This window comes from Anolis carolinensis, chromosome 4 (assembly GCF_035594765.1).
Source record: "Anolis carolinensis isolate JA03-04 chromosome 4, rAnoCar3.1.pri, whole genome shotgun sequence".
NCBI lineage: Eukaryota > Metazoa > Chordata > Lepidosauria > Squamata > Dactyloidae > Anolis > Anolis carolinensis.
The window spans coordinates 5885492-5895946 of record NC_085844.1 but is presented as its reverse complement, the minus strand read 5'-3'; the positions used below and the strand labels follow the sequence as shown (position 1 = coordinate 5895946).

Genomic DNA, 10455 nt, shown 5'->3' with positions numbered 1-10455 from the left:
AAACCCAGTCTCCCTTGAAGGGAAAAAGGAAAGAGTTCCAGGAATAGAAAGGGGAACCTCGTGTTGTGACGCAGCTGGAGCCTCAGAGTGACTCTGATGGGGATTATGGGATTCAGGTTCAAGATGATGGCATTCAGTTTCAAAATGACTGTGATGGGAATTATGGGATTCAGGTTCAGAGTGTTCCTGCTGTGGAAGATGAGGAACAGGGAGGCCTTCCCTTGGCAGGGAATGGTGTTGATGATACTGAAGGTAGCCAGGTGCAAATTGCCCCAGGAAGGGAGGACAGCTCTCAGACTGATAGCATGCAGACAGATGATAACACTAACGAGCTGGCCGGCCTTGATAAAATGGAATCTTTAGATTGAGCTGGCTGTTTGGAATTCAGGATTCTCAGGAGTGCTAGAATAGCAAACAAGAGGGAGGTCAGAGGCCAAAGAAATGCTTTTATGCTATGCAAAGGGTATTAAAATAGTGTGCTGAGAGAGAAATCTTTGTCAAAGCAACTTCTCGCTCAAGTCATGAAGCAAGCTCTTGCTTTCCTGGATTATCTTGCAGCCTGATGTGTTCATGTTCATGGGACTTTGCCATGCATCAATGGAGCCTTGTTTTATGCTTTATGTTTCTTGGATTATCCTTTAAAGCCTTGTTTTGCAACTATCTTTTGGAACTTACTTTTGCTTTTAAAGAACTATTTATTTCCTATTTCCTAATAAACTACAAAAGACTTCAACCTGTTGTACAGCCTGGTGTATTTAGCAAGGTGAAGCTATCCTGAGGTGCGACACCTCACAAGTCACCCATTGTTGCTAATGGGTGGATCTAGTCGTATTTATCGGCTACAGACCGAAAACAGCTACCCGACTACCCACACATTTTTGGGAGGCATGGGGAAAAGGATATGGAGATCTATTGGTATGTGGCCAGCAGAAACGGATCAGGATTTATCCAAAATGCACAAGCCTATAAACTCCTTTATCAGTTACTCCTCCATGCTTCACTATTACAGTGAGATAGTGATGAAACCTGAAGTATAGATGTTGAATGCTTTTGATAGGATCAACTGGTCTTTTAAAACATTTGCATTAGTCATTGCTTGATTTGCATTTTCTTTTAACCCTGATCTTGAGCTGAAGTAGGTTCCATATTGGAGAAAGGAGGGACAATAAGTCAATCAATAGCGAACTGAACCGTCTTTTTGGTAGATTTATTATAGCATATATACATATTGATTACACATTTTCATTCATATTATTACCTTGTTTAATAAAAAATAATGAATATTTATTTGCAAAGGTCTTGGTTGGCTATCTGTTTAAATGACCCTCGTCATTTGTTCTTCAGATCTGCACACACCCAGGTCAAAGGATTGCCTTGAGAAGTCATTCTTCCTAAAGTAGGCCTTCTGGGAAGATCAGACCCAAAGCAGAAGGCATTTCATATATTTGGAGCAGAAGTGGGAGAGAACACTGCAGAGACTACAAATGTAGCTGACCGACAATTGGGGACATATTGGTGGCTTCGGTCAACCCAAGGACAACCCACTCTGTAGAGTTTCCATTCAATTGTTGCCTTCTTTGGTACCATGGGGTCTCTGCCCTAGATGCTCTATAAACTATGGTTCGTTGGTGAACAATTTCCCATTGCAGAATCCATTGGCTTAACCCATGCAAGCCACTTGAGACAGCCATGGCTACAAACAGTCATAAAATGAAGGCAAAGTCAGTGGCCATTCATCTTGGGTGCCCATCTATAATACATTCCAACCATGGAGGAAAAATCATTAGACAACCCAGAAATGAAAAATGGTAGGAGACAAGCTTGTCCTGGGGACCACAGAGGAAGAGAAAGCCGGCACAGAGAAAACCTCATCGTTTACTGCTTTGGTAGAAGCTTGAGCTCTTTGTTCCTCTTTGGCTAGAGCTCCAGGACAGCATATGCTTTGGTGAAAATGACTATGGTGAAGAGAGAGATGGACTTTCTTGTGCTGGCAGCACTGTTGCAGTAGTTTTCCTGACAGCAAATGTAAGTGTAGAGCACTGGCCAAGTGGTTACGGCAACGGGGCAGACCTCCACGCATCCTTGCTCGATGATGAAACCGTCCGTGGTTGTAGCTAAACATAAGAAGAAGTGGAAACAGAGAGCAGGGAATGGGAAGAGAAAAGAAGGTTAAAAGCCAAACATCGTCTTGGCCAAGCATGTAATAATGGCTCGGGGTTGGGGAGCTACATCTCCCAAAATCCCCCAGCTAGTATTGCTATTGGAACTGTGCCCTGGATGCGTCTTATCCAACAGCAAGCCCAGACTTTCCAGCTCAAACTTCAATCTCCAAATAGTTGATGGAACCAATGTCAGTGTTGGCTCTTCAATCATCTCTCAACATCTCTGTATCTTTTCTGGACTACAGATCCCAGACTCTCCTTCCCTCTACAACTGACTAGGATTCTAGGTACAGTAGAGTCTCACTTATCCAACATAAACGGGCCGGCAGAACGTTGGATAAGCAAATATGTTGGATAATAAGGAGAGATTAAGAAAAAGCCTATTAAACATCAATATAGGTTATGATTTTACAAATTAAGCACCAAAACATCATGTTTTACAACAAATTTGACAGAAAAAGTAGTTCATTACACATTAATGCTATGTAGTAATTACTGTATTTACGAATTTAGCACCAAAATATCACAATGCATTGAAAATATTGACTACAAAAATGCATTGGATAATCCAGAACGTTGGATAAGTGAGTGTTGGATAAGTGAGACTCTACTGTATTGTTGTCCAGAAAGGAAACTTTCCCAGGCTCCAGTCTTTGAGAACCTCTAGTACTTTTGCCACATTGGTAGGATTTTAAACCCAAGCTGGATGTTCTCTTAGAAGAGGAAACCAAACAGACGTTGACGTTTGGACCAAATCTAGATTTTCAAAACAAAACACAACCCATACCTGAAAATGTTGAAAACAAAGCAGATTTCCACTAATGCCTCATTTGAGATATTTGGGTGGATTTTTTTTTTCAATTCATCCGAATTTTAGGGGTAGGGACCCCCAAACAACCTTAGGAAGGCCACACATTGCCCCTCCTACCCAAACTACAAGGTTCTTTGTGTCCATTCCCAACTTCATGATTCTGTGATTCAACCAATTTCTGAAAGGACAGCAAGAAGCAGAGTCTTCATTTGATAGGAAGCAGCACAGCCTCTCCCTCTTTTCCAAACTGGGGGTTCAGATTCCCACCTGCCTGCCCTGCCACGAAGCCCCCAACTCAGTCACCTGTGCGCATCATGCAATACGCTTCCGTTGTTGTGCAATTTACAACCACGGTGCAACCGATGTACTTGCTGACGTTGCAGGAGAAGCATTCCAAGGAAAGCACTGCAAAGGAATCAGATGAGTTTACCTTCGCGTTGACTCATTTGTCAGCAATTGTTTCTTTCATGGTTTACCATATATATTTGAGTATAAGCCGACCCAAATATAAGCCAAAGCACCTAATTTTACCACAAAAAAACCTGGGAAAACATTGACTCCAGTATAAGCCAAGATACCAATAAAATTACATTAATTGAGGCCTCAGTAGTTTAAATGTTTTTGAATCTTTACATCAAACTGTAATTTAAGATATGACTGTTCCACTCTGATTAAATCATTATTTTCATCTTCTTCGATGTAAATGTGCTTATTAGGCATGTCCGATCGATGAAAAAAATGTTTCAGTTCTTGTTTCTAAAGTAGGGGGTGCTGGCGCTTCGATATAGAAAGTATTTCCGATTTTTCACCCAAAAATTTGGATATTTCCAAAAATTCATAATGATTCTAAATGTTTCTAAAATGGCGGGAGCGCATGTGCAATCACCAAAAAACAGGAACCCGAGGGGGGGGGGCCTTTTACAGGGCTCTCCCGCCCTCGTTTCTTGAGCGATCCTCATCAAATTTGCAATGCCCTTGCAAGTTGTGCAAAGATACTTTGAAAACTAGAAATTCCCTTGCTATATTTGTAAGCAAGGACACTGGAAATCAATGGTGTCTCTGGCTATGTAATCCCATAAGCTTCAACCCAATGCCTTAAATTAGAAATGGACCAATGACCACCATGCCAAGCAATGCCCTGGCAAGGAGTGCAAAGATACTTTGAAAACTAGAAATTCCTTTGCTAAGAGAAAGAACCCGCAACAAAACCCTAACTATTTCTCCAAACCCCTCTATGGGAACAGCCAGACTGGGCCCCTTCACCCTCTCTCTCCCTCAAGAGGCTTGCTTGTCCCCGTTTGTAGACCATATATTGAAACAAATTTTGGGGGGGGGGGGGGGGGGAATTAACGAAACATTAAGAGACAATTAGAGAATGGGCCAACAATGGTTCGAATTACATTGCTGGTTGCGCTGTGAGACAATGTCTCGGAATGCGTATCAAAAAGCGAGAACAATCCGAAATAAATCCGATATACGATTCAAAACAATTTTTTGGACATGTCTAGTGCTTATGTATCCTTTTAATAATAACAGAGTGAAATAATAAATGTAATAATAATAATAATAATAAATGCAGTAAAATAATAAATGTAATAATAAATAGAGTAAAATAAATGTAAAAGTAACGATAATAATAGAGTAAAATAATAAATGTAGTAATAATAATTAATAAAGTAAAATAATAAATGTAACAATACCAATAATAATAGAGAAAAATAATAAATATACCGTGTTGTCGAAGGCTTTCATGGCCAGAATCACAGGGTTGTTGTATGTCTTTCGGGCTGTGTGGCCATGTTCCAGAAGCATTCTCTCCATACCTCACAACCTCTGAGGATGCCTGCCATAGATGTGGGCGAAACGTCAGGAGAGAATGCTTCTGGAACATGGCCACACAGCCCGAAAGACATACAACAACCCAATAAATATACCATATATACTTTAGTAAGCCGACCTGAAGCCCACCAGGACCCTCACCCCAGTATAAGCCAAAGAGGTGTTTTTTTCAGTCCTAAAAAAGGGCTGAAATACTAGGCTTATACTCGAGTATATACAGTACTTTTGCTCAGATCAGCCAACAGCTTTATAAAGCTGAAAGTAAAATCCTAGACATTTCCAGTTTTGTTTTCTGCAACTTTCTCAGGAGCGGGTTGTTAATGTAAGATTAATGTAATGTGAATGTTTAAATGTAATTTTGTGCAATGCTTTTGAATGTAACCTGATCACATCCGCAGAGTGTGTATTGACACTGAAAGGGTTAATCAGTCAAGCCTCTAATGAACTGTGAAGATGTGACCCTGAGTGTGCCTGGAACACTTAGGGAGGATTCAGAGATAAGATTTTGTTCCTTCCTCTTACTTCAGTATCTTTTGTCTTGTTTCTGTCTGTTAGGTTGGAAGTCAATGTGTGTTCCTTCATTTGTTGACTTGGCATAGTTTGTTCTAATGGTTTACTTTACTACTGTGCTTGATACTCAATTTATCATGCTATCACAATGCTTAATGTAGTAGGTGTTCAACCTATCATAGCATCCAAAACCCTGTAACAAAAACTCTTCTGACATTAACGTCTCCTTCCTCTAACATCACAAAGTCTCCTTCCTGGATCTCAAGTTTTGGTGCTGGGATTGTCCTGCCATTACAGTCCTAGGTATGGCTCATCTTGGACTGTGAGGACCTGAAATTGTTTACACCACCACCCCATAGACCACATGCTTACTCAGCCCTAACATAATCCACGTGTACATTTGATGGCCAAGGTCAACATGAGACCCACCACCCAACTGGGCCACTTGCTGAGTAAGATGTTGTTGTATGTTCCATCCAATTTGTGGTCCTTCCTGACCGTCCACCCATAAGATAGACTATTTCCAAAATGGCCAAAGACTCACCACTCTCAGCACCCAAGGCAATGGTCAGCAAGAAGACTGGGAGAGTAGCCATACTCTTGAAACCCTCTCAGTGTGAGATGGACCTGCCCATCTTGAGATGGTCCAGCTTCCCTTAAATAAAATAAAATAAAATCATCATCATTGCAATACTTAATCTAGAAACCCACAATGTCAAACCACCCTCAGCATATGTGTCCCAGGGGAAGAAGAGGGCAGAACATGGGTCCGGCACCATGAAGACAAGGTTGGATTCATTCCAAAGGATAGTTTAAAATGTCATTTAAGCATTAGTTACTTTTGGTATTATGTATGAAAGGTCCCAGGTTTAAATCCCGGGAGCGGAATGAGCACCCGCTGTTAGCCCCAGCTACCAACCTAGCAGTTCGAAAACATGCAAATGTGAGTAGATCAATAGGTACCGCTCTGGCGGGAAGGTAACAGCGCTCCATGCAGTCATGCCGGCCACATGACCTGGAGATGTCTATGGACAACACCGGCTTTTCGGCTTAGAAATGGAGATGAGCACCAACCCCCAGAGTCGGACACGACTGGACTTAACGTCAGGGGAAACCTTTACCTTTACCTTATATTGTAATAAGACATGCATCGCAAAAATTTTGTTAATTGTTGGAATGTATCAAATAAAATTTTTTTAAAAAAATCTACAAAGTGAAGCAAAAAAATCTGCAAGACATCGCAGAAATGGAGTCAGGATTCTAATCATGTTTTTTATTTAATACGAGGTGCTGCTTTTTGTGTGTGTGATCAGAAAATCAATATGCTAGTAGTTTTAAAACTTCCAGGCTATGTCATTGCACAATATTAAAAAATAAAATTAAAAGGGGGGCATAGGAGACATTCAAATGGATTGGGAGGAGCCAGCCTTCCAAGGTGTGATGAGTCAGAGCACAGTCTTTTCAAATCATAAGAATCGTAATCGTAATAATCAGGTGTGATGGGGAGAGTATCCATCCCATCTCAATACAGTATGCATCCAATCCTAAAAAAAGTGGGATATAAATGGATTACATCCCAATGTGATAAGGCTCTGGGTCATGCAAGCGCCCAATTCTGACATCAGTAGACATGGCCGTAATGGAATCCTGAGAGTCCGAGTTTGGCAAGAGGTGCCTGCTCCGGAGAGACTATGCCCTTGTGAGTCTGGCCATATCAAAACAATCGAGCACGTGCTCCTCCAGTGTATGTTTTATAGAGATATTAGAATCAATTCCATCACTCCTTGGCTTTTAAAACATCCAGGACGCACTGAAAGATACCACACCTCTCTGCTGCTCTCAGACTCCTGTTCTGCAATAACCTATAGTGTCGCCAGGTTCTGTGCGGCAGCAATTTCCATCAGACGGACGATGACTGACCCCACAGGGCCTGTAGCCAGAGCAATCTGTTATAACTGAAATACTGCAAATGCTCCCTCTATCCCCCTCCAGAGCCTCTTAGTGGACCGATATTTACTATTAGCTGACCCTGCTAATAATCTGCTTTTAATTTGTTTTTGTTATAGCATGTTTTTAACTTGTTCTTTTATCTGACTTTTATGGGAACTGCGATTCTCCTTTTCGGGCATCTGTGCCCATTTCCATATATTCTGGTCATAGACCGTAATAAATTGCTGAACTGAACTGAACTGAAGAGGTGCATGTGCCTAACCAAACTACAACTTCCAGGATTCCGTCGCATAGAGACATATCAGGGTTTTTTAAATCGTGTCAGAAGCGAATCAAGAACATAATGCAAGTTGCTTCTGGTGTGAGAGAATTGGCTGTCTTCAAAGACGTTGCCTAGGGGATGTCCAGATGTGTTACCATCCTGCGGGGGGCTTCTCTCTTGTCCCCGCAAGTGGAGCTAGGTCTGACAGATGGGAGCTCACCCTGTCTCACAGATTCGAACTGCCGACCTTCATATCGGTGGTTCAGCCAACACAAAGGTTGAACCCATTACGCCACCATGTCTCCCACGACATGTCAGTTAAAGTTGTGCCGAACTACATTAAAGTGCATAACCCAGGAATTTTAACCCAACAAACTATTTTTCTCCATTTTCTTTAGTCCTCCTGATGTTTTGAACTTCAACTACCAGAAACCACCATTAATTTGACCAATAGTGAAGGAATTCTGGGAAATGAAGTCCAAAACATTTGTGTTTGGTGGAACCATTGTACAGGACTGTATACTGTATAGGGAATTTTAATTAAAGCAACAGCCCCACCTCGTGTCTACACCTGGGAGTTCATCCTGTGGTCAATAATCCCCGATTCTCCCTAACTTCTGAACATCCTGGAGACTTCTCCATCCCTATATACCAGGAATGGGCAAGCTTGGGCCCTACAGGTGTTTTGGACTACAACTCCCACCATTCCTAACAGCCTACCGGCTGTTAGGAATGGTGGGAATTGTAGTCCAAAACACCTGAAGGGCTGAAGTTTGCCCATGCCAGGGTTGTTGTATGTCTTTCGGGCTGTGTGGCCATGTCCCAGAAGTATTCTCTCCTGACGTTTCGCCCACATCTATGGCAGGCATCCTCAGAGGTTGTGAGGTATGGATAAACTAAGTAGGGAAAGGAAAGAATATATATCTGTGTAGAGTCCAGGGTGTGGCAAGAGTCCTTTGTCACTGGGAAGCCAGCATTAATGTTTCAGTTAATCACCCTAATTAGCATTATTATACTGGTTGAATTAGTCTGCAGTGCCAGAGAACCAGAGAAATCAGCCATAGCAGAGCCCTTGATGAACCAGCCTGGACACAGAGTATTATTTGAGAACACAGAAATGCTGGACCATTCCAACAACTATCATGTCAGACTACACAGAGAAGCCATTGAAATCCACAAGCATGTGCACAACTTCAACAGAAAGGAAGAAACCATGAGAATGAACAAAATCTGGCTACCAGTATTAAAAAACTCTAAAATCAAAACAGTGGATTTTTTTTTTTCGTGTCAGGAGCAACTTGAGTTGCTTCTGGAGTGAGAGAACTGGCCGTCTGCAAGGACGTTGCCCAGGGGACGCCCGGATGTTTTGATGTTTTTACCATCCTTGTGGGAGGCTTCTCTCATGTCCCCGCATGGAGCTGGAGCTGAAAGAGGGAGCTCGTCCACACTCTCCCCGGGTGGGATTCGAACCTGGCAGCTTTCAGGTCAGCAACCCAACCTTCAAGTCACTTAGTCCACTACGCCATCTGGGGATCAGTGGATGGGAACCAACACTCTGAGGGCAGAGCATAGCTAATGACTAACAAAGGATGCCCCCAGGCAAGAGACAAAAACCTTTCCAATGCTAATTAGGGTGATTAACTGAAACATTAATGCTGGCTTCCCAGTGACAAAGGACTCTTGCCACACCCTGGACTCTACACAGATATATATTCTTTCCTTTCCTTACTTAGTTTATCCATACCTCACAACCTCTGAGGATGCCTGCCATAGATGTGGGCGAAACGTCAGGAGAGAATACTTCTGGAATATGGCCACACAGCCCGAAATACATACAACAACCCTGTGATCCCGGCCATGAAAGCCTTCGGCAACACTTTGCCCATGCCTTTTCTACACCCACTCTTCTATTCTAGCCCACTTACCTCTTACCAGGTGCTTCATTTCACCTTCACCCCAATTGCCTTCTTTGAAGAGCCCCATTTCCATCAGGCTCAGAGTCCAGTGACTGTTCTGGAACAGGACTCAGCGGTCATTGTTGCACTGGAATCAGAACACTGGGAATAGTGGGTTCAAACCATTGTCTTGTTGTTGGCCCAGAGGCACAATCAATCCATTTCGGAATGTAGATATGGAACTTTAAAAGCCATCCAAGGTGCTGCTAATCCCATTCTGGGCTCAAATCCTTTAGAGCTTAGACTAAAACCCGGACAGATTCATCGCTCCCCATCCCCAGTACACCCACCAACCTACGAGGGTTGAATGAAAAGTAATGCCTCCACCTTCATAACTCCTCAACAGATGGCAGTCCTGGTCCGCGGCAGGTCCTGGAATATTACAGGGTGATTTTTGTACCGTGTTTCCCCGAAAATAAGACAGTGTCTTATATTATTTTTTACTCCCAAAGATGCGCTAGGTCTTATTTTCAGGGGATGTCTTATTTTTCCATGAAGAAGAATTCACATTTATTGTTGAACAAAAAAAATGAACATTTATTCTATACTGTACAGTAGTTGTCATCACAAACCAACATAACTAAACCATACAAACTGTGACTTCTGTCAAGGATTTCTTGTTACTAGCATTATTTCCATATACAACTGGTATGTACATTTACCAATCCTGCATGCTATGGTGTTTTGTTTGGTGGGCGCCGGGCATGCTTCCAAACAAAAACTGTGCTAGGTCTTACTTTCGGGGGAGGCCTTATATTTAGCAATTCAGCAAAACCTCTACTAGGTCTTATTTTCTAGGGATGTCTTATTTTAGGGGAAACAGGGTATTTGGAGTTTATATATATATATATTTCAGTATCTGTGTTCCTATTATTTTTCAGTTAGTAGTATTTTAAATTACATTTTTGAAAATTTAATACAATTTTATATATATATATATATATATATATATATATATATATATAT

At 41.9% G+C, this 10455-nt stretch overlaps 1 protein-coding gene across 1 annotated transcript; it reads right to left on the bottom strand.

The window, feature by feature from the left end:
* Positions 1–1188: 1188 nt before the first annotated feature.
* On the bottom strand, positions 1189–10427 carry LOC107983160 (lymphocyte antigen 6E). Its single transcript, XM_062979942.1, has 4 exons — positions 9460–10427; positions 5867–5977; positions 3277–3378; positions 1189–2114 (listed from the first exon to the last, which is right to left on the bottom strand). Exons 2-4 carry the CDS (start codon positions 5916–5918, stop codon positions 1918–1920), a joined length of 351 nt encoding a protein of 116 aa, XP_062836012.1. The 5' UTR covers positions 5919–5977; positions 9460–10427; the 3' UTR covers positions 1189–1917.
* Between the last annotated feature and the right edge of the window lie 28 nt (positions 10428–10455).

Bases quoted from the DNA above. Each gene is read 5' to 3' on its own strand.
- LOC107983160 (XM_062979942.1), bottom strand. From the start codon at position 5,918: ATGGCTACTCTCCCAGTCTTCTTGCTGACCATTGCCTTGGGTGCTGAG. The intron at 3,379-5,866 runs GTGAGTCTTTGG...ATTCCTTTGCAG, and splicing joins TGCCTTGGGTGCTGAGAGTG to TGCTTTCCTTGGAATGCTTC. The intron at 2,115-3,276 runs GTGACTGAGTTG...TCTTATGTTTAG, and splicing joins GTATTGCATGATGCGCACAG to CTACAACCACGGACGGTTTC.